At 39.4% G+C, this 24,849-nt stretch overlaps 1 protein-coding gene across 1 annotated transcript in view; it reads left to right on the plus strand.

Moving 5' to 3' along the window:
* Window positions 1-276: 276 nt before the first annotated feature.
* Window positions 277-24,849, plus strand: part of MMP16 (matrix metallopeptidase 16) — a 179,660-nt gene continuing 155,087 nt past the window's right edge. The window contains exon 1 of the mRNA XM_058178150.1: window positions 277-1,366. Coding sequence (XP_058034133.1) covers window positions 1,235-1,366 — 132 coding nt within the window. The 5' untranslated portion in view covers window positions 277-1,234. The remainder of the gene's footprint in view (window positions 1,367-24,849) is intronic.

The raw sequence follows: 24,849 nt of genomic DNA on the forward strand, positions 1-24,849 counted from the left end.
AAAGCTCCTGTGAAGGGAACGCTTTTGCCACCTGCCAGCTGATCCTGCCGGTTTACCCCAAAATAAGTTTGCTGACTTCAAAGGTGGCTTCCTTTTTTCTTCTTCTGATTCTGTGGGATCCGAAAACTCGACCTCGAATATCTTTTATTCGGACCCAACCCCACCCCGCCCCGCCCCGCCGGTTCCTTTCAGAGCTCTTTCGTGCAAAAAGAGTAGAAAGAAACACGTGTGGCAGCCCAGACAAGGCAGCGGTGGAAACGAAGGTCTGATGTTTGTTTATTCCTGGAAGGCAGAGCGTTCATGCGTGCGCAAACCCCGGGGACCCCCCTTCTTTCGCCCTGGCTCCGAATCGGGACAGTAAGTGGGTGTTTTAGGAGACGCGGACCGGCAGTTCGCTCCCTCCCAGCGCGCTCAAGCTTCCGCGCCAGCCACCTCTCTTTTCCCTCCTCCCTCTGGTCAGGGCCGGCCCGGCCCGGCCTTGGTTGGAGAGGAGATTATGCCATCCCCACGCCGGCGACCCCTCCTCTCCTTCCTGTTGGGATCCAGGAGGAGCTTTTAAGGGCAGTCTCCTTTAAGATTTCTCCGAGGAGGCTGACTCGAGAGGAGGAGTTAACGGGAGATCTGCAGATGTACATTCTCGAGTGGAGGAGAGAAGGAAAAAGCACCAGAAGCGGAGAGGCTGGAGCGCAGGGAAGTGGCGGCCCAGCATCCAAGGCCTTGGCGGCAGCAGAAAAAGGAGGAGCAACAGCAGCAGCAGAAGAAAAAAAAAAGACAACACAACACACAGGCACACACGAACCCACACACACTGGAGCAGCGGCGGCGGCTGCTTGCCGCTGGGCGAACCAAGCGTCTCGCAGGAGTCGCACCTCGGCTTGCGCGCCCAGACGGGACAAGCGAGGAAGATGAAGGAGAGCTGACCCTATTAAAAGGCTGCCGCCACTCCGCGCTTGGAAGTGAAGGGTCGAGTCCCGCTTCTCCTCCTCCTCTTCCCTTCCCCCCCCCGCATATTCCCACCTCCGTGGGTGAACCTGCATCCAACCGTTCCTCGCCAGCTTTGGGCTCCTCTTATCACCATTCTTTTTTAGCACAACAAAACATCGCGTGTGCGCGTTCTGTTTTTGTTTGGGTCTCCGAAAAGGGGGGAAGGAGGAGGAGGGGGAGGGGGGAGAAAGCGGCGGCCGGAGACAAGGAGCTTTCTCTCTTCCTTCCCTATTGAAGCACATAGTCCACTATGATCTTACTCGCCTTCAGCACTGCAAGTCGGGGGGATATCGTGCATCAGTCCGGGGTCCTCTTCTTGCAAGCCTTGCTTTGGATTTTATGTGCCACCGGATGCCGAGCAGAGCAGTATTTTAATGTAGAGGTAAGGATGTGCCTGCTTGTGTTTCCTTTCTTCCGGCGTTGCTGCGTGCGTAGCTTCGGTGCAAACATTCTATAAGCCAAGCCCAGAGGACGCTTTTTTGCTCCCTGAGAGTTTCCCAGTCTCCGAGCTCCTTTACTCCGTTAGGCGATCCTGTTTATCCCCGGCGGCAGAGAGCCGGGCTGCCGGGCGCGCTCTAAGCGCACCATTGTGCCCGGCGAGGTGGGAGTGGGAAACGACGCGCTCACTCGGGCGCAGCGGACTTGACTGGCGGCGGCGTCGTCGTAAAAGGGACCCGGTGGACGTCCGTCACTGGGCTCGTCGCGATCGGAATACATAAAGGAGTCCGGGATTTCATATTGCTGACTCTTCCCTCGGACTGGCCTCTTTGGGGGAAAAAAAAGGCAAACGGTCGGGTGCGAACAAGCTGGAGAGGAAATTGCCATTGTTTCAGTAGAGACAGGCTTCTTTTGTCACTGTCTGGGGTGGCTAAACTTGGGCTGAAACAACCCTTTTTCTTTCCGGCAACGGCAAACTTGGAAATAGAAGAGGTGGAGTTAGCTAAAACGTGGAAAGGTGAACCAGACGCAGAATAGATTTGTTGTTCCATTTTTTTTCCCCAGCGGCGTTTTGGCTTCTCAGCCCGTAGTCTTAAGATTTCTTGATTTGGTTGTGGTTTCCATTGGACCAGGATTTTATATGGCAAGTCTTTTCAAAAGAGAAGCCCCCACTTAGCTTTTTAGAATGATTTCTCACGCACAGTGTAGGCTTCGTTTGCTTTAGATTTTCATCTCTCATTAACTTAATATGATCTATTTCTCCCTTCCCTGCACAATTAAGTATAACATATTTTTGCCTTATCTCCACTGAAGTTGGATTCATTTCCAGTGGCAACTAGCTAATTATAGGTGATGGTTCTGTATTGATTCAGTTCCTGTACCATCTTCACTACATCTTTCATCTTTTCCAGCAAACTGTTCTTGGCAGAGAAGTTCAAGGAGGCTTCACATCCTTCGTAGCCTCTATTTCTGTCTGAGTCTCACCGTGTTTCACATTTCATACCCACAATTACTTATATTTTGACCCTAAAGCACTTTAAAACCTAAGATTACTCTTTTGCATATCTGATGTCTGTTCCCACCCTTATTGCTTTAGCTTTCACAATCTTATACTTTTTAAAGAAAAAAAGACCATGCAGTTATGTACGATGAACTTTTTATTTATTTTTACCATTTATTATCAACCCTATTTTGTAAAGGAAGATATATGTTTTTCTTCAGTTCCTGATCTTTGTCATGATATTTAACAATGTCTTGATTGTTTTGATTAGATTTTCTTATAAGTTTACTGGCTTTTATTTTTTTTTTGTATTGATTGTTTTCCCTTTTCTTCCCCATCCACTCTAATATGACCTCATAAGGTTAAGCAGTAAACCATTTGGAACATAAAATGCATCTTTCTAAATGTCTTACAGTGGTAGATTCTACTCTTGGCCTAACTGTGCTCACCATTATCAGGCTTGACAACTAGTTAGCCAAACTTCCCCTTGATGCTTTTCTTTACTCTTATTCTTCCAATAAGGAGCGCAGGAGAGTTCTGAGAGGGGGTGGGGAAGACATCCAATAAGGACTTGCTGTAGGAGCACTATCATGTAGGAAGGCCCTTCTAGGTCTAGACTTTCTCTCTCTTACTATTGGAGTTGCTGGCCAACAGCCTGCTCTGCAGGAAATAGGCCAGCAGCAGATGGTGCTAGGACATGAGGAGTGAAAGTCGTTTAATCTGTTTGGAACATAGGAAGAAGTCAGCATAAGCAATGAGAAGGAAAGGGGGAAAAGTCAACCTAGGGCTAGAGGGGAAAAAGAAGTAAAGTTGGAGAAGTTTCCTGTCTGTGTTTTGCTTAATAATGGCATACTCATCAAAATTGTCTGTAAAATGAAATTTAGAATTCATAAACCTCAAACAGTAAGGCTAACTAATATATGTAGACTTTTTTGCATAATGATATCAATAAATGTCTATGGAGATTCTTAGTCATCCAGGGCAGGGTGGTCTCAAAGATGCTTTTTTTTTCAAGAAGCAACTGTACTTTCTGGTTTTTCTTCAGAGCTGAAGAAGCTTCTTGGATGAGAAGCGAAACATCTTCAAAGAAAAATCAGAAAGTCCAGTTGCCTCTGGAAAAAAAAAAATCACCTTTGGGACAATAATATCAGTAAAGCAATGCAGATATGGAAAACATTTTCAATTTCTAGATGTCAGTACAGGTAGTCAACATTTCGCTTAGTGACCATTCAAAGTTACAACGGCACTGAAAAAAGTGACTTATGACCGTTTTTCACGCTTATGACTTTTGTAGCATCCTCAGGACCATGTGATCAAAATTCAGATGCTTGGCAATTGACTCACAGGTTGCAGTGTCTGGGGGTCACGTGCTCACCTTTTGTGACCTTCTTAACAAGCAAAGTCAATGGGGAAACCAGATTCACTTAACAACTGTGTTACTAATTTAACAACTGCAGCGATTCACTTAACAAGTATGGCAAGAAAAGTTGCAAAATGGGGCAAAGCCCGCTTAACAAATTTCTCACTTAGCAACATAAATTTTGGGCTCAGTTGTGGTTATATGTTGAGGACTACCTGTACTATGAGACCCTCTAGGGACCAGGTGGTTGGGATTTACTCAGATTTTAATCTCCCTGTTGTTCTGTTTGAGCAGAGAGTGTTGTCTTATCCATCTTCTGCCTGGTTCCTGTTACTGTGCTGCAAGAACATTAATTTTCATTTATGCTTCAGTAAGACAGAGAGTTTTTCAGTTGCAATTTGTCATAAACTGGAGCTGCTATGTCACAATGGCAAAGGGAATGTGAGGCTAAGAACTTGGCAGTGTTATGGTGACACTGTGCCATGTATTTCTCTGTGTCAGCACCAGACCCATAAAACACTTACCAAGGACAGTAAATTACTTAAAAACCATCCATACTTGAGCACAGCAAGTTTTGTTCCAGAAGCAATTTAAGTTAATTCAAAAATGAGAGGATTGCTATCCACTGAAATCCTTTGGGGTTGGCATTATATCTGCTGAAGACATAGTATAGATAAATGCATTTTAATCTCATTGTGGCCAGCCTTTGGCATAAGTCTGTTTATACCAATGCTTGAACTTTTTTGCAGTACTTAAAAAGACTGGAACTGCACGTGCATGGCAGTCGTTGGACATTTTGTTAGCTACGCGGTTTTAATATAGCATTAAGAAAATACATCAGAAATTGTATGTAACACGTATTATTTGAATTTCTGCATCCTGGGAAGCAAACATAGTATTGGCAGATGAGGCTGGAAGAGGGTTACATATCATGTTTTCCTTTGCAGTCCTCCCCTCCCCCTTCCCCTATTGCTACCCAGAGCTTCCTGAATTGGATGAGATTTGATGAACTGATTCCTGAAGATTCAGAGAAGGAATCTTCTCTGACTGGACCTTACTGCTCTATAAGCCTATTCTTTTACTCTTACAAACCAAACCTTGTTCATTTTGCTAGTACAGGTAACCCTCGACTTAACAGTTCATTAAGTGACCATTCAAATTTACAGCGGCACTGAAAAAAGTGACTTACGGCCATTTTTCACACTTACGACCATTGCAGCTTCCCCATGGTCATGTGATTTACATTCAGATGCTAGACAGTTGATTCATATTTATGATGGTATCTATGTCCAGGGGTCATAGAATTATCTTTTGTGACTTCTGACAGGCAAAGCCAGATTCACTTAACCGTGTTACTCATTAACAGCTGCAGTGATTCACTTAATAAATGTGGCAAGGAAAACCATAAAATGGATCAAAACTCATTTAACAAATTTATCATTTAGCCACATAAATAAATTGTGGTCGTAAGTCGAGAATTGCGCAGGGGTTAGAGTGCAGTACTGCAGGCTACTTCAGCTTCCTGCTGGCTGCCTGCAATTTGGCAGTTCAAATCTCACCAGGTTCAAGGTTGATTCAGCCTTCCATCCTTCCGAGATGGGTAAATGAGGACCCAAAATTGTTGGGGATAATATGCTGGCTCCGTAAACCACTTAGAGAGCGCTGTATAACAGTGTATAAGTGTTATTGCTATTGCTATTGCTATTGAATTTTAATCTACCTAGAAATCTGCTTTATAGGATAAATCAACATAAAACATTCAGTATGTTTCTTTTTGAATCTTATCGGATTCAATAGATAGATAGATAGATAGATCTATCTATCTATCTATCTATCTATCTATCTATCTATCTATCTATCTATCTATCTATCTATCTATCTATCTATCATTAATTAATATGCCTCCAATCCCAGTTTGCAAAGCAACTTTAACTATAGCTAAATAAAACCCCAAAGAATATAAATATTTATGGGAGCCAGGCAATTACTGAGATATTTAAAGGGGCAGATGTTTACAAATTGTCAGATAAACTACAGATAAAACTTAGTTTCCACAAATGGAGTGCATTTAACTGGAAGTAATTTAAATAAACTACTCAGTAGATCCCATAAACACTGTGGAAGTTTTGTAAATCAATATAGCTGCCTTGATATTGGTTATCATATGGTATTGTAAGTATTGAACTGTTAGTTTTCTTGCCCACAAATGTATCTCCATTTATTTAGAAGCATTAGATCTATATGGCATGAGTCAAAGTCTGATCTATTGCCGTTCAGCAGCAAATCTGTTTTGTGCACATACTGTAGCAGCCACATGGTGTATCAAAGAGGCAGCAAAGTTCTGCTTACTTTAGACACATGGTATTGTTTTCCCATTTTGCATTAACTCCACTCTCAGCTGGCTTATTAAGACACTGATAAGTGTATTTGGATGTTTATTTCAGTTGGTTTTGTTCACCTGATTTGCTGAATATAACTGTAATAGCATGAGATCTAATATCACACAGTAGACTGGGATTTCTAACTGTATTATTCTATTAGAGCAAAGAAGCCCAAGTCCCATGTAAGTTTAAGAAGTAATTAATGGTTTTAACAATTGCCCCAGATATGTTCAGGGACATATCTGTGTTCATTGTTATAGACCAGTATATCTTGTTCTTTTTAAAAAAAATATACTTTATCTCTGCTGTTCATGAATAATTCAGCAGAAGTGAGTATGCTTAGAATGCAGAAGATTTTAGATTCAATAGTTGGCATCTCTAGGTACAATTGGAAAAACTTCTTCCAACAATTCAGAAGCTTCAGATACTCAGCGTTGAAAATCCTGGGATGAGTGGATTAGTGGAGTAATGGTCTGAACTAGTATTGACAGTTTCCTTCAGTTCTCTGTTCTTGTTAATGCTAAAATAATATATTGAAGTTGCTGGTTTATTTTACAAGATTGCAAATAAATCCACAATGGTTACTAGCTTGTTAACAATTCATGACTTTAAAGAAATCAATTTTAATACAATATTCTTGTGTAGAGATGATGCCTATGGAATACAAGGGATCATATGATCAGTTACTTGCCAGACTTCTGCTTTTACCAGAATATTATAAGTACAAGAAACCAGGGGTGAAATGCTACCTGTTTGCACCAATTTGGGTGAATCGTTTGTAAAAAAATGCTACTGGTTCATGTGAACTGGTATTTCCAATGATCAGCTGTGCCACGTAATTTATATTCGCTAGAAAGCAAGATTTCCTGCTTTCTAGCAAATCTAAATCACGCGGCACAGCTGTTCCTCCCCCTACTTACCTTCTTAAGCCTCCTTTTTCTATACGAAGTGTGCGTTTGGCATGCATGCACTTGCGTAGCAAACCAGTGGCAATCCTCAGAGGATTTCACCACTGCAAGAAACCATGTCTATGAAAACAAGTTCTAAAAATCAGAATAATGTGAATGAAGCTATTACAGCTGTGCAAAACATCTGAAAGAGGTGATTCTCAAAGTGTTAATGCAAATGAAACACCTCTGTTGAAGCGTGTAAACAACTCCAAAGCTCAAACGGCCACTTTGGAAATGTCCTTTTGCTGCATGATGGGCGGCATGAAATGTATGTTGCCCAGGTTCTGTCTTTGCGAGAGATGGGCAGAAGTGAAAAATTAATAAAATGAAATCAATAAATGCATGTGCAGACAGTTGGGAACAGCTTTTGAAGTATCTATGGGCCTCTTTGCAAAGGATGGGCTGCTTTACAGATATTCCTCGATTTACAACAGTTTGTTTAGTGACCAGTTCAAACTTGCAACAGCCCTGAAAAAAGTGACTTACGACTGTTTTTCACCCTTATCATCATTGCAGCATTCCCATGGTTACAGGATCAAAATTCCAATGCTTGGCAACTGACTTGTATTTGTGACAGCTGCCATGTCCCAGGGTCATGTGATCACCTTTTAGGACTTTCTGAACAAGCAACGGGGAAGACAGTTTCATTTAACAACCGTGTTACTTACTTAAGAGCTGCAGTGTTTCACTGAACAATTGTGGCAAGAAAGATCATAAAAGGGGGCCAAAGTCAACAACTGTCTCACTTGGCAACAGAAATTTAGAGCTCAATTGTGGTCGTAAATCGAGAACTACCTGTAGTGCGAGTTTTGAACCAAGAAAGTACTTCTTTTAAATGTTTCGCACAGCTCCAGAATCCTCATCAGTGTTTTGTGATTTCTAGCCTTCAAAATGTTTTGGGAGATAATGCCCATTCCTAACACATCTGGAAGTTGTGAGATAGAGGACAGATGGTATGCTCTGTGGAATGCAGAAATAATTGAAAAGTTTGGCTATGTTAAACCTATAACTTTTAGGGCCCTAGAAGGTAATTTTTGGGGTGACCAAAATTCTCCAATTTTAAATGAGTCTAGTTGAAACCTTGTTTATATTTTATTTTCTAATGCCAATTTGCTTCATTCAGTTTTGTCTATACATTCTTGACTAACACATGGTAGAAAGGTGTTCTGTCCCACACCACATCAGTACGGGAGGCACGAGTGATGATTTAATTAGCCGGCAATTCAGTCCACGGCAGCTATCAGTTCTGGCAGCAAACTAGCAAGCGTCTGCCAAGTTTCTCTGTTATCTTTTCTTGATGCCGGCGAGTCAACCAGGAAACCAGGAACGAACAGTACTTTAGCTCAAGTTGTCTCTAAGCAGTTGATTTGTTCGCCATGTATAGCAGCCCCTGCTGCTTTTATACCCTGTGGGGTGTGGCTCTGTGACTTAGCACTTCCTAGGCCTGCCCCACCCCTGCTTCTGTTGTTCCTGCCTCTCCTGTTTACGAAACCTAGAGTCCAACCAGGACTGATTGTCCTCAGCTGGGTCTGGGAGCATTGCCTCGGCGGAGGGAGATACAGGAGAAAGACGCCTCGTTATTTCTTCCACCTGGTCTGCCTCTGGCTCCTGGAGCTGAGCCAGAGAGGCTGGCCCTGCAGAAGGGAGCCCTGACGGCCCTTCCCCCTCACTCTCTGAGTCACTCTCTGGCAGGGGGCCAGGCTGGAGCCACAACAAAAGGGTTCGGGAAGGTTTTTATTAGTACATGTAGTCCTTGACTTACAACAGTTCATTTAGTGACTGTTCAAAGTTACAGTGGTACTGAAAAAAGTGACTTATGACCGTTTTCCCCACTTACAACCCTTGCAGCATCCCTGTGGTCACATCATCAAAATTCAGATGCTTGGCAACTGACTCATATTTATGATAGTTGCAGGGTTTAGGAATGATGTGATCACCATTTGTAACCTGACAAGCAGTCAATGGGAAAGCCAGATTCACTTAGATTCACTTAACAACTGGGTTACTAACTTAACAACTGCAGTGATTCACTTAACAACTGTGGCAAGAAAGGTCGTAAAATGGGGCAAAACTCACTTAACAACTGTCTTGCTTAGCCACAGAAATTTTGGGCTCAATTGTGGTTGTAAATCAAGGTAGTCTTGTATTAAATTACTAATTATCAGTAAATTAGTATTAGTATTAAAAGGAGCACATGACCAGAAACATTGCCTATTATGAAATAAATCACAGTGGAATCTAAACCTGAGAAATACAGAATGTAGAATGCCCTTTTCAACAATAGCTGCAGATCTCTTCATTTTTCTACTGTTAACAAACCTCAAAATTAGTGGTCTGCTGTCACTGAATTGTTACATATAACCTTTCTGTTTCTCTCTATTTGATGTCTAGTTCTTTTTCATAGTTCTCTGAAAATAATGTACTTTTCAAAGACTTTATGTGGGAAAGTATTTCACCTGGAAAAAAGTTGGAGCATAGTTTGTTAGAACTAAATCTTATTCAACTAAGGACAATTTAATTCTGAGTACATGTGGAAAGAATTGAGTTCTTTATGTTGTTCAAATTGCCATTTCTAGAATAGCAAGTGTTTTTTTTAAAAAAAACTTGTAATTTTTTAGTTTTATATTTGATTGGAAGTATTGAAATACCATAAACAGACTTCATTAAAACAAATGAGAAAAGCACCCTGGTAATAAATAGATGGAAAATATGGGAAAACTGTAATTTATATAATTTATAGAAGAGGATTGGACATAGATAGAGATTTTCTAGGATATTTTTGTGTGATCTCAATAGATTACCAAGGTTTATGGTACCAGGAGTCATGTAACAATATTTTTTTTTAATTTTATTTTTATTACAATTTTTTTTCATAACAATTGTACATATTCAACAGAGCCATGACATTATTGTATATTTCAGATCTACCTTCCATATAATTTCTATATACATTATATACATCTAATCATCAATAGCCTTATATATATATATTATTTTCTATTTCTATTGATTGTCCATGTGTACCAATTTTCCCAGACCGCATAGTATTCTGAATCTTCTTTTTCTTGTAATTCTATGGTAAGCCTGTCCATTTCTGTGCAATCATATACTTTTTGGATAATCAGACTCTCTAGTGGTATGTTACTAAGTTTCCAATATTGCACAAATGCAATCAATAAACAATAAATAACAATAAATTAAATAATGAAAGGTTTCATGTATTTCAGGCTATTAGATTGGGGGAAAACAAGAAGCAGATGTATGTGTAAAAAGGACTGCAAGATTAGTACAAGGCTATTTTTTTTGGTGTGGTTTTTCCATGTAAAAACAAAGCCAATATTATTGGGGACTTGTGTGGGTAGTTTTCTGGAATGGAATTCTAAGAGATTATAGCCCTACTTTGACTTGTAGACAGTGCCAACTCAAGGTTACATTGACTGATGATACCATCTCCCATCAATATGCAGGTTAGACTTGGAATGATTTGGAAGAAGAGTTGGTATTGACAAACTCTGCATTTTGGCACTATAGGCCAAGGCCTACTCAGCCTTAGCTCAGCCCTGTGGGTAGGGATACAATAGTTTTGTTAAGTGACTTTTTTAAGTGGAAGCAGGTTGGTAACAGAATAAAGGCTTTTGTGAAATATTCATGAAATACTTCATTATTTATAAAACAAGGGCAAACAAGCAACTGGGAAACCATTCTAATTTAAACTAAAAATTATTATTTCTGACACAGAAGAAATACTTTTGAGAATTATTCAAAATTTCAGAGCATCCTGGTCTTGTCAGCCTGGATTTTTAAAAGCTTGTTTACAATTTGATACATGCTTGTTTATTTGTTAAACACATTCATAACTTGCTGAACCAACCTGGACTCCCATGTGGTAGTCTTATTTATTTCTAAATCATTGCCCACAGCGAGGATTAATTCCAGGGCAACTTTTTTTTAAAAAAAGTTACAAGGTTGGAAAACAGATACAGACTCAAAAGAAAAATACAAAATGAATTGCTTTTTGATCCTTTTTATAATCAAAGATTGCTTGTTGGACCTCATTTTGCAGTGAACAATAATAAGTCAAAACAACTCATATGAGATTCTGGTTTGCGAGGACACAAGAGGGACAATATAATAAAGTAGTTTACAAAAAACTGACGGCCATTACAGATGATAGATTTTGCAGAGTTGTTCTAAGTCTGGTTATATAGATACGTTCTGTATTGGACATTTCCACTAATACTGAGTTATTGTAATTTTGCATGCTGAAAGATGTATATATGGCTTTTGAATTATTTTCTTAAATGTTACATTTTAATATCTTCAATAAGCAACCTAACTACAAAAAAAATTCTTTTTGAAAACTTTCTCCTATTTGATAGCAGTGTTGTCCTCAAACAATTGGTTCTAGATTCCTCTAAATTTTTCAGTGGTTCAGTGGCTCAAGGATTATGATTTGGAGGAAGGGGTTCGTAACTGTATTACAAAGTGATATTTAGTCACATATTTATTATAAAGAAGAGCATCAGCTCACCTTCACTAGCCTTGTCTGAAGAAGAAGCCAATAATGTGTTTGAATTGTTTGCTAAAATCCTTTTAAAATGGTCCAGAGAAGATGAACAGAATGGATATTCTCAAAAAATTAGAGGAATCTAGAACCATTTGTTTGCGAACAACACTGCTACAAAATAGAAAGTTTTCAAAAAAGGAGAATTTTTTTTTACTTAGGTTGTTTATTGGAGATATTAAAATGTAACATTTAAGAAAATAATTTAAAAGCAATATATTCATTGTTCAGCATGCAAAATTACAATAACTCAGCTTTAGCGGAAATATTTTTGCAAGCTACATGATTGGAAATATAGTTTCATAGCATGTTTGGAGTGATAATCTGCCAATGACAAAACACAATGAATATTGTACCTACCAGTACATATATAAATACATACATATGTACACAGACACAATATATATTTAAAGAGAGAGAGGGGGAGAGAGGAGGGAGGGAGGGAGAGAAAGAGAGGGGAAGAGAGAGAAAGGGAGACAGGGAGGGAGAGAGAGGGGGAGAGAAAGAGAGAGGGAGGGAGGGAGAGATGATAGATATACATACAGAGAATGTGTCTCATTTAAATCCTGCCTCATTTAGTGACTGTTTCCAGTTATTAACTGATTAAAAATGTTATGACCTGAAGTAAGATCATAGCAACATCTCTGCTTAATTAATGTTGCCAGTCCCAATTGTTTCTAAAGAAGAGTATCAGTACAAACACATGCACCTACCTACACATGTGTGTACACACGTGTGTATGTGTGTGTAGAAGATATAAAAAGAGTGAAGATAATTGAAATTTGATTTGTTAACAAAATTAATATAGCTAGTTAAAATACACAATCTTATTCTTGGCATCATTACTCTTCCTGTCAATTACCTGCATCAATACAGATTTATTTTGCTGTCATGTTTTATTCCAGCTGCTATTGAAAGCCATTACTTTCAGAAAACATGAAAATTTTTCCTTTAAATGTTATCACATGCTACTTTTCATAAACCTGACTGTTTAATTTTTTTAAAAAAGCACAATCATAATATCTTTAAGACTAAAAGTACCTTGAAAAAAATATCTGTCATACTACTGCCATACTGCCACTATGTGAGAGATACAAACTTAACCTTCTAACTTCAACCCATAGCCAATAGGGATGAGAATGTACAAGAGACAGGAGTTTGCTGAGATGGCTGGTTCTTGATTGAGCTATTCAATATATCATGAAGGCAGAGAAAATCCATTTGTAGAAGAGCAACATTGCTACATAAAGAATCTTGGGTGGCTGTGGGAAGGTTGATTGTGGGAAGGATATTTTGGCCATTTGCCAAGTTGGGCTGATCCAAACAGCTCAATATAAATGTAGACACATATTGGAATAACTAGTAGCAGTGTCTATGGAGATTTTCAGTCATCCTGGTCTTGATTGTCCCAAAGATGCTTTTTCAAAAGGCAACTTGACTTTCTGGTTTTTCTTTGAAGACCTTTTGCTTCTCATGCAAGAAGCTTCTCCAGCTCACCATCCAGCTTTAAGCAAGACAGTTGTTAAGTGAGTTTTGTCCCCTTTTATGGCCTTTCTTGCCACAGTGTTAAGTAAATCACTGGTGGTTAAGTAAATCTGGCTTCTTCATTAACTTTGCTTGCCAGAAGGTGACAAAAGGTGATCATATGACCCCAGCGCACTGCAATCATCATAAATATGAGTCAGTTGTCAAGCATCTGAATTTTGATCTGTAACTTCATGCAGTCAGAATTAAGTTTTTATATATTAAAATGGCATTAGAAACTCACCAGTTCATTTAATATTGCAAGATTTGGGTGAAAATTCTAAGCATATTATTTTTTTAAATGAGATTGTAATGTGACATTGCATATCCTTTCCCTAATCAATAAAATTCGGTAAACATTATAGGTTGCCAATTGTCCATGGGCCACCACTTACAACTTTATTTCAAGTGTGCTAAACATATAGGACGATTACCAATGTAGTTTACCAAAAACAAAGCAAAACAAAACCGAAACCCAGTTTTAGTTACAATTTTTAATTTAATCAAAGAATACATATCTGTTTGTTGTGTTTCTCAATCAAATGGATGATGACAATTAGAATGCTAAAAAGGAGTGGTTGCAAAAATGCTTTTATGTTGCTTGTCTAGCAACCCCTAGTTGCATTCTTCCTCTCTGGTCCCTTTACTCTGACATGCCTAGTTTAGAAAAGATGCAGCAGCAACTGCCATTCTAAGCATCTAGCAATTAAAGCACACAAATGATGGCTGACTTCATTTCCTCTTGGGGAAGGTGACAACTTAGATGCAGGTTTCTGTAATGCTTTGGTCGAATTTCTTCCACAGTCCAGAGTGCTTTCTTAAAGAGTTTAGAGTATTTTCAAGAATGTATAAAAAAAAATTGCAGATAACGGCATCTTAGAAATATTTCCTAAAGTTTTGTGACAAAATATTTATTAAATATCTTGTGAGGCTGTGAATTTCCTCAGTGTGTTTTTGCTATTTCAGCTCTGCTGTTCTACAGAAAGTTTGGCAGGACTGGTACATTTACTTGACAAGACTGTCTTGAAAACCTGTGCCAGAGGAATTCCCTTAGCGTGTTTTTATCCCCCCCACCTTGCAAAACAGTATTGACATTAATGTACAACATCTTACAAATGGTTTATTTAAAGAATAGGGACTTTCTCATTGGCAATAGTAACCCAACCGTGTTCTTTCTTCTGTTCTTCTTAAAAGCCCTTGTATTGCTAACATGGGTATAGTAATGCAGCTACAGTTTATGTGCCATATGTTCATGGCCCAAGGAAGGAAGGTGGTACTGTTTGCATGTCTCCATAGCGACCTTAGTCTTGGCCTGATGCCTGTAATCTGGCCTGTTCACAAAGCATCAAACCCAGCTGAATTATTTAGTGCCACTGGAGAAAAATATAGCAACAGGCTTCTGCTGAAAAGCTATGGAGAGGAGCAAGGTGACATCAGTAGTTATTCTGAGACTGAAAGGGGTCTTAACAGCAAATAAGGTGGCAGATTGGTTTATTAAGTATTTACTTTTTCCTTTTCCCCCCACTCTTTGTAAATTTCTGGACGCTCCTTCTTTCCTCTGCAAGGATTAGCCAAGTCAGTTTCATTAAGCAACTTTGCAAATACTTCTTCTTGGCACAGCTTGAGTTGCTTTTTCGTTTTTATCTTTTTAATGTAATTCCTTTGATAGTCATGATCACAAGAATGATGCACATAGGCCAAGCAAACCCTGCAGAGGGCTACATATTGATAAATTTTCCTGAGTGTTGGTGCTTGATACTTTGAGGCAAATAGGAATTCTACTGGACAGAAATGGATAATAATTGTAGGAATCTGGGAGAAATATTTTTACTACTGATTCTAAATGAAGAGCTATTTGGACAGCTGCTCTTGGAATAACAGATACAATTTTCGTATTAAAAATGTATGGCCCGTGCCCTAAAGACTTGGCTCAGCTGTACCTCCATGTTAAGACCCTTCAGCTTCATGGGAAGCCACCACACACCACAGCCTATTATGGGTAATAGCAACCAGATGGTTCAGTGTTAATTTGCTATCCTGACAACTATCCCAATGTAAGACACAAGTCAGACCTTGAATAACATGTATCATGTATGCATCCGCAAACATTTTGGAACTGTGAGGCTGATTTGGATATGCATTTCTATAAACAGACATTAGGATCAGACTACACAAATAATTAAACAATGAATGACTACTTGTTTATTTACTTCCCTCTCCTTTTCTCCTGCAGTGGAATTGAGAGGCAGAGGTCAGAAATTTCCACATTTGTTGTCGGTTAACCGATGGATAACCACAATTTATGATATGAATATGATGGCTTGATTAAAGTGACAGGCTAAGTGATGTGTTTGGTGTAAACTAGCATATTATACAAACCCAGCCATCCTGTGGTGTTATTTATTTATTTATTTATTTATTTATTTATTTATTTATTTAGTTAGTTAGTTAGTTAGTTAGTTAGTTAGTTTATGTAGCTGCTCATCTCACATACATGGCTTTGGGTGATTCATACAAAAAACAAAAGCAATAAATAGTTACAAATAGCCAACTAAAATGTAAACCACTAAACCCAATGAAAAATAATTTAACAAATTAAGTTTTTAATCTAATTTTGGCTAAAGTCTAAGTAGAAGATTTAGGGCTTAGTTGGATTAATTACTTTATGATGATAAATCATACTTCACCTTTAGCAGTTTCTCTTTAATGACTTCGCATATTGCGAGGTAGATGAAGAGCTGCTTAAAGAAACTTATCTGAAAATGTAAGAACAGGATGAACAGTTAGTTTAATATAAGACTTCCAGTGAGGACAATGTGGATCAAAGTTGTCTCTGAAGAAGGAGCTATGAGATTACAGCTGAAATTGCCAACTGGATTTGAGGTCTGAACAGTGAAATTTCTGGGAGAATAACAGACTGTGAGATTGCCTATAAGTATTTTGGGACAGCAGCTCCTCATGAGTAGATGGCAGGATCTGATGTTTTTGTGATCTGCTTGTGAGTTGAGTGACTAGCAGTTGGGGATTTTCTCAGAGGTGTATCATAGGCTGTAATGTATTCTTTAAGGTCATAAGGTTTGGCCAATCCTCAAATCTTAATTTAAATTTTTATTGTTTTTGAAGTATTGTAAATCTCTGGAATGGCAACTTTTATGGCATTCACTGGGTAAGGTTTTTTTTTAACCCTTTACAAAAGAAGTTTTACATATGAGTTTAAAGATTAATGCCATTTCTTTGGAATTAACAGCAAAAAAGATGATTGATTTTTAGAAAGTTATAAATGGACTTAGGAGCTGCATGGATTTAACAACATTTGGAAATTAATTCTTCCTTTGTTCATGTTTTCAAGTCTTCCCAATTATTCCTATATTTGTACTTGCAAGAAAGCATGATTAGATGGAACTTTGAAGGCTGGACACTAGAGGCACCTGAGGGAAATAAAGACTATAGTTAAAGAAGAAGAATACTTAAGCTTGACCAGATACTGCAGACTACAGCAAAGTTTGTTATCAGATGATGCATTGAGAGATAATTGTGACTTGGAAGTTACCTTTAAAGATCTCTGCCATTATTGATAGACGATATTATGAAAAAGGTACAAGTTTTACTGGGCAAGACTGAAATTGATTTAAATATGGATTTAAAAATAATAGGCTTCAATAAGGATCTGGGGAAAAATGTAACATCTTTCTTTATATCATTCTTCTAATCTGCTATTTTTAGATTCACATTTGATTCTTCCCCTATCTCTATTTTGTCCAGTAAAACCAGTTCCTCTTCTATAACCTACTTTCACTGGGGCTGTTGTGTCTGCGCCCCCCGAGCCGGCCCTCCTGCCAGAAAGTGACTTGGACAGTGAGGGGGAAGGGCCGTCAGGACTTACCTCGGGAGCACCGGCTTCCCTGGCTCAGCTCCAGGAGCCAGAAGCAGGCCAGGTGGAAGAAATAATGAGGCCTCCATCCCCTGACTCTTCCCCCCCCCCAGGCCATGCCTGCAGCTGACAGCAATCAGGCTTGGTTGAATCCTAGGTTTCGCAGGCAGGAGGGGAGGGAACAACAGAGGCAAGGGTGGGGCAAGCCTAGAAAGTGCTGAGTCATGGAGCCACACCCCACAGGATATAAAAGGCAGCGAGAGCTGGTGTGTCTCTTTGTAACAGGCAGATCCACTGATTGACTAGAGCTGAAGTTTGTGACTCACCAGCGTCGTGGAAGATAACAAGGGCTCTTGGCAGACGCTGGCTCTTTTGCTGCCAGAGCTGATAGTGCCAGCTAATTAAGCCATCATTCGGACGGAGGTGGAGGAGGACAGAACAGGGGCCTTCTTCAGTTTGCCATTGCTTCCTTGGAAGTCATCCAGCATAATCTCCATATGCAAAAAACATTTACTGATATTGGTACTTATAGGCCCGTGATGGTGAACCTATGGCACACGTGCCTGAAATGGTTTGCATGCCTGATGTGCCACATGGAGCCATGTTGCCTGGCACCTGCGGCATCACGTTTCTGGCACGCATACACACGTGATGAGCAGCCGGCCTTTGTGTGTGTGTCAATGCCGGAAACCGGAAGAGCTGGTCTTTCATTTTCTGGTGTGAGCATGTATGTCAGAGAGCTGATTGGCGCATGCGCATGCACGGCAGTAACCGGAAGACTTGCTTGCAAAAACCGGAAGTACCTTATCTGGCGTGTGCATGCCCCCTCGGCATCTACTCTTCCTGGTTGCGGCCCTGACGAGCGTGGGGCACGCAAATTGTCCATGCATGAAGTGTTCCCTTTTTGGCACTTTGTGCTGTGCACATGTCAACTCCCTTTTCGGCACTCGGTGCCAAAAAGGTTTGCCATCATTGTTATAGGCTTTTGCACTGGGTGACCATACAGTCCCAAGCAGACAAAATTGATTACAAAGTTTTAATCATAGCATCCATATGAATACTGTATATTTTTTTGGAGTTATCCTGAGTTTGGAGCAAGAACAAAATGTCCTTTTAAAAGATGATTCAGAAGTACTTAGCAGCATTGATCTTTTTCTGAACTGAATATACTACTCTTAATGAAATGTCAGAAAGTTAACACAAGTGGAGCTAGAATACCCAATGAATGACCTTTTGATATTCTGGAATTGCAGTAGTGTGTGTGTGCGTGCTTTGATCTCCTATTGTTCAAAACACACACGGATTGGAACAAGAACAGAAAAGAATAATGAGTTGAAATATACAGTGTTTTGATTTTTCACTTCAAGTTTAATCATTAGCTATATTAAAAGATACATTCTTTCTTAAGCGATGGATGGCAATCTTTTGATACAACCTCTTATGTAGGGCTGCACTTATTTAAAACATTTTAAAACATTTATTTCATAAAAAGCACTGCAATTAACAGTTATTCCTTGGTTTAATGTTTACTCAGAATATGATCATGGACTTAAGTCAGAAGTCAGCATAGCTGGCTGGAGAATTCTGGAAGTTGAAGTCCACAAGTCTTAAAGCTGCCAAGTTTGAAGATCTCTGACTTCAGTGGTCCAATTTTTTTTCTAAGACATTGTTTCTCACCATGGCAACCTTGAGATGGGGGGACTTCTACTCCCCGAATTCCAACTCCTTGTTGGAGTTTGGGAATTCTGCGAGTTGAAGTCCACCCATCTTAAAGCTGCCAAGGTTGAGAAACACCATTCTAAGTAATTATGGTTGTATGAAGCAGCTGGATAGGGGGTTTGTGTTGATAGCTAACTCTAAACTTCAAGGAAAGAGGGATGTAAATAACAAATAAATAATACATGCTAGATTGGAATGTTACAATATATTGTAACATTCCTATATATGCTTTCATACAGTATATAGATTTGAAATGTGATGACTGCATTACCTGAGTACAAAATCATTCCAGTTTGGCTGCCGGTTTGCTACTAAAAAAATACAAAGTACTGACAATTACTCATGAGTCACCTAAATGACCCCTTTACTCTTAGCTATCCATTATGGTCACTTTGGCAAAGATTTGGCTGCAGCTGCCAGGGCATGTCTGGTAGTCATTTAAATGGTGTGTGTGTGTGTGTGTGTGTGTGTGTGTGTGTGTGTGTGTAGCTATCACTTGTGGTCTGGATCGTGCTTCCTACTCAGGTAAGAAAACAGCATCTTTGGAGGCCTCCAAGAATTCAAAACTTTTAAAGGATGATTCAATTGTTTTTTGTTTTTGGGTGTTATTTGAAAGCAGCGTACATAAATAGGTAAAAGACAGGGCACCAGAATCATCAGAACTCAAGTCCAAGAAAGGACACATTTGTCTATTCATTTCAATAACATGTATCCATTTTCATATTAATTTGCGCAATATGTGTATCAGTAGTGGGTTTCAAATCCCAGCGCTCTTGGTTTGCTATTGGTAGTGCGTGGCCCTTCTGTGCATGCGCAGAGTGTTTTTGATGACGTCTGGGTGGGTGGAGCTTCCCACCGCTGCTGATACCGGTTCACCCAAACCGGGGTGAACCAGGAGCAACCCACCACTGATGTGTATCTTTTTAGTCATTTATTCCCAACTACTGCAATGCTCTCTACATGGGGCTCCCCTTGAAGAGCACTCGGAGACTTCAGCTAGTTCAGAATGCGGCTGCGCGGGTTATTGAGGGAGCGGTTCGGAGCTCCCACGTAACACCTATCCTGCGCAGACTGCACTGGCTACCTGTTGCTTTCCGGGTGCGCTTCAAGGTATTGGTTACCACCTTTAAATCGCTCCATGGCTTAGGACCGGGCTATCTACGGGACCGTCTACTGCCGGCCTCTATCTCCCATCGTCCGGTGCGTTCCCACAGAGAGGGACTCCTCAGGGTGCCGTCAGCCAAACAGTGTCGACTGGCGGCCCCCAGGGGGAGGGCCTTCTCTGTGGGGGCTCCGACCCTGTGGAACGAACTTCCCCTCGGACTTCGACTACTACCTGACCTTAGGACCTTTCGCCGCGAACTTAAAACCTATTTATTTCGTATGGCTGGACTAGCTTGATTTTTATCTTTAGATTTTAATTGAATTCGATGGGTTTTTAAATTTTTGTAATTTTATAGGGGTGTAAGTTATTTTAATACTTGGGCTAATTTAATCAGTTTTTTAAGGGTTGTTTTAACTATTGTGTATATTTGTATTTTACCTGCCTGTTCACCGCCCTGAGTCCTTCGGGAGAAGGGCGGTATACAAATTAAAATATTATTATTATTATTATTATTATTATTATTGTTGTTGTTGTTGTTATTATTATTATTATTATTATTATTATTATTATTATTATTATTATTATTATTATTATTATTATTACCTCAACCTATTATTACCTATACCTTTTGATTGAGGTGATATTGCAGCTACTTCATTAGCAAGCTATCCTGTGGAAAATCCCAGAGTCTCTCAATTCCACTTCATTTCTAATTCTTCCATCATTCATTAGTCCCATAATAACCTTAAGGAAAATTGACCAACACTGCTCTCCTTCTCTTTCATGGCATATTTCATCACTGCAACTCCAAAGCCTATTATTCATTTTTTTTCTTTGCCCAATCTATTTCACTATAGAAACAAATGGAGCATCATGACAGTACCTATGCTTGAATTAATGCTCTTGAGGAATAACTCACCACATATACTAACCATTAAGTGTACCAATATAATGAGCTGTGAGAATAGTCTCAAGAGACAGAAAGAAGAGCTGGGCCATAGTAATTGTCAGGCAAGAGACATTTCAGTCCACAGAAGAATAGGGGAGGAGGAAACATCTCTAGCTTTCTGGAAAGTAAAGGCAAGGAAGAGAAAAGTGTCTTTGGACCTGCAAGCATCTGCTACTGTAACCTTACAAGAAAGGTTGGGTTAATATTTATGCTTTACACTTCTTGTATGGACTATCTTGAATGATATGGTACTCCATATCTTCTTGTATGGACTACCACTCTAATGGCAGAAAGTGAAGAGGAACTAAAAAGCCTCTTGATGCTGGTGAAGGAGGAGAGTGCAAAAGTTGGCTTGAAACTCAACATTAAGAAAACCAAGATCATGGCATCTGGCCCTATCAATTCCTGGCAAAGATTTTATTTTCCTGGGCTCCAATATCACCGCAGACGGGGACTGCAGCCAAGAAATTAAAAGACGCTTGCTCCTGGGGAGGAAAGCTATGGCAAATCTAGACAGCATATTAAAAAGCAGAGACATCACCCTGCCAACAGAAGTGTGTATAATCAAGGCTATGGTGTTCCCAGTTGCAATGTATGGCTGTGAAAGTTGGACCATAAGAAAGGCTGAGTGCTAAAGAATTGAGGCCTTTGAACTATGGTGCTGGAAAGGGATGATGGAGAATGATGTGGCTGGATGGAGTCACTGAAGCAGTAGGCGTGAGCTTAAATGGACTCCAAAGGATGGTAGAAGACAGGAAGGTCTGGAGGAATGTTGCCTATAGGGTCACAATGAGTCAGACACGATTTCGCAACTAAGAACAACAACAATCTTGAAGGGCTGAGACTGTGCACAGAATACACAAAAGCACCTTCCCTAACTCTCCTACTTAGGCAGCCTTGAGTAATGTCATACTATCCATTTAAAATCATTGGCTTCAGGTCAACCTATTGATCTCAACTAATACCTGGTAGATATCCCTTTGCTGCAACTCCCACTATCTTTTAGCCAAGAACCAAACAATAAACTCACTTCTACTTTTTTTTTATCATATTAGCAGACAAAATTCAGCTCTCCTGAATCTCAAAACTTTCATTACTTTAAGTAGATTGTGTGAGCTAGATTAGCTTTTTTGGTACATGGAGCAAAAATGTTTTGCAATTAAGTTCTGCACATATAATTTCCTGTTCCCTCTTCTTGGCTGCCAATTACAGTAAGTGGACCACTAATTACATGGCTATCTGTGAGTGAAGCAGGATGGGGAAAAGCAAAACAATCTGTCTGGTTGGACGTCCTCTCTCTTCCCTGGATATCGGGTGTGCCGAAATGGAACAAATAATGAAATATACAATAAGTAGATGCTGTGTTGTCTGACATTTTGCTGCAATATTCCATTCAGGTAGCTGCAAGAATGAAATGATGAAGACGGTTACAAGTTAAAGCCAAACAAATATGTTAAAAGTTATATTGTACCTATGACATTTTTAAAGCAAGATGATGAAGGCTTGAAGAACATGTCTTCTGAAATTATTTCCAGGACCTATACCAGCTGTGGAAGTGTGCTAATTTTCTTCAGTGTAACTTTTTAATATTTATTTATTTAAGAAAATTTACACGGCCGCTCAAGTCACTCTCAGTGACTTCAGGTGGCTTACAAAGATAAAACTCCAAAGAAAAATGTACAAATGTACAAAGGAAAATATTTTATGTCCTAACAACAAAATGTCTTTTATGTCACAGGGCCAAGCTACTTGCGGTACTGCCTTTCTCTTGTTTTGTTTTGTCGCACAAAATCTAGTAGAGAGGGGAAGTTCCAGACCCCTTCTATCAAACAATGTCATCTTGTTGGGCATCAGAGTTGGTCCAACTCTGTCCTTTTCAGTGGCAAACTTTTTTTTTTGAAAAACAATAAAATGTCCACTAGAATAACATTGCAGGGGCTGAGAAAAAAAAAGTTGTTTTACCGTAATAAAATAGAATTTGTTATTGGCCAAGTATGATTGGACACACAAGGAATTTGTCTTGGTGCATATGGTCTTAGTGTACATAAAAGAAAAGATTCTAAGAATCTAAAGAATTCTAAGGTCATAGGGTACAAATAAGCAATCAGGAACCAATCAATATAAATCGTAAGAATACAAGTAACCAAGTTACAGTCATACAGTCATAAGTGGAAAGTGATGGGAACGATGAGAAGATTAATAAGTAGTACAGATTTAGTAATAGTTTAACAGTGTTGAGGGAATTATTTGAGGGAATGAGTCATAATGAGACAACACAAGCTTTGTGGTCAATCCAAACTAACTAGATTGTTTTACCATTCACCTTCTATTTGAGTTGAAGTGTACTGGAACTATAAAAAGATTAATACAGTTCTTAGAATAATAACAGATCAGAATTTTGAACAGCTTCCCTTACTAAAGTCCTTAACTACTGAATTCTTAGATATTCCCACTTGACAGGCATAAGAATTGAGACAGAAAAACTATGGCTTACTAAAAACCATATTCTTCATGGTCTTTGGTAAGCCACAGATTTCAAGCCTCATTTATGGTTGAAGTGAAATCTGTCAAGTTATGTTTTTCAAAATCTGAAATGCTCTTATTGATCTAGAAACAGCCAGAGGTTCTGCTAATACTGTTTGTAGGCAAATGCTCTTTTAAGTTGCAGAATATGCCACATTTATTAATTATCTGCTGAAAAAGTTTTCATGCTAAAAATTATAGTAGCTATAGTATAGTCTGGTATAGTGCAGTATTGTAATATTTTCCTGCAGAATTTGGGACACGCAATATTTGGTATGATTGCTTGCACAGTATTGTTTTAAAGTATTCATTCTACAATCACATAACTACATACTTTTCCTATTCACAGCAGAACAACCTTTTGTTTTTTAAACTTGTGACTATGTAGCTATACAATGTGTGTGTGTATAATTGTTTATTAGAATATTAAGGTACCTTCTGTTAGGTGCCTTTCTCTGTTGACATGCATGCATAATTCATGTAATATCATTGAGGGAAATCACCTACTACATGATCTGATGGATAGCATGATAAATAATAGAGAATTCAAAGTATGAACTTAATTGTTTGAAAAATAGTTTCATAAAGTGATAGTATTGGCAGTGACTATAGCGGTGATAAAATCCAACTCTTTGTTCAAAGTAGGAATCACTGTACATCTCGGACAGATGAACACCTAGGCCCTGGTGGAGGATCTCTCGTATAGCAGAATTTAGTGCATCGTGTGGTAACTTGTTTCATATACTGGCAGGAAGTTCATCTTGATGTCTAGTCTAAATTTATTTCCAGTACGTTTAACTCATTGATTCTGGTTTTGTCCTCTGGGGCAGGTGTCCCAAATCCCCGGGTTACAGCCGGGTTCTGTGGGTGTGGCTTGGGGGGGTAAGGTGACTGGGTGGGCATCATCAACTTTTTTTTTACTTTTAAAAGCATTTTTTTCTACCAAAGAGGTTGTAGCTTTTAAAAGGCTCCTCTGACGATCCCAGCTAAGTTGACTGATTGTCAGAGGCTTTTCTTTTCTTTTAAAAGCATTTTTTTTGCCTTTAAAAGAAAAAAAAAGCCTCTGACGATCAGGCAACTCAGCTGGGATCGCCAGAGGAGCATTTTAAAAGCATTTTTTCTATAAACTCTTTGGCCGAAGAGGTTGTAGAAAAAATGCTTTTAAAAGCCTCTGATGATCCTAGCTGAGCCGCGCGATCATCAGAGGCTTTTTTTTTACTTTTAAAAGCATTTTTTTGGCTGAAGAAAAAATGCTTTTAAAAGTAAAAAAAACCCTAATGATCGTGCGGCTCAGCTGGGCATGGGGGGAGGGGGGGCAGGGATTTTTGCTATCGGTTCTCCGAACCACCCGCCGCCATCACTACCAGATCGGGCTGGTAGTGATGTGATCCATTCCGAACCGGGAGCATTTCACCACTGGTTACAGCTACTACCAGGCCGTGACCTATTCGCAACCAGGTTACAGGTCAGCGCACATGGAT

The sequence above is a fragment of the Ahaetulla prasina genome, chromosome 3 (genome assembly GCF_028640845.1).
Source record: "Ahaetulla prasina isolate Xishuangbanna chromosome 3, ASM2864084v1, whole genome shotgun sequence".
Taxonomy (NCBI): domain Eukaryota; kingdom Metazoa; phylum Chordata; class Lepidosauria; order Squamata; family Colubridae; genus Ahaetulla; species Ahaetulla prasina.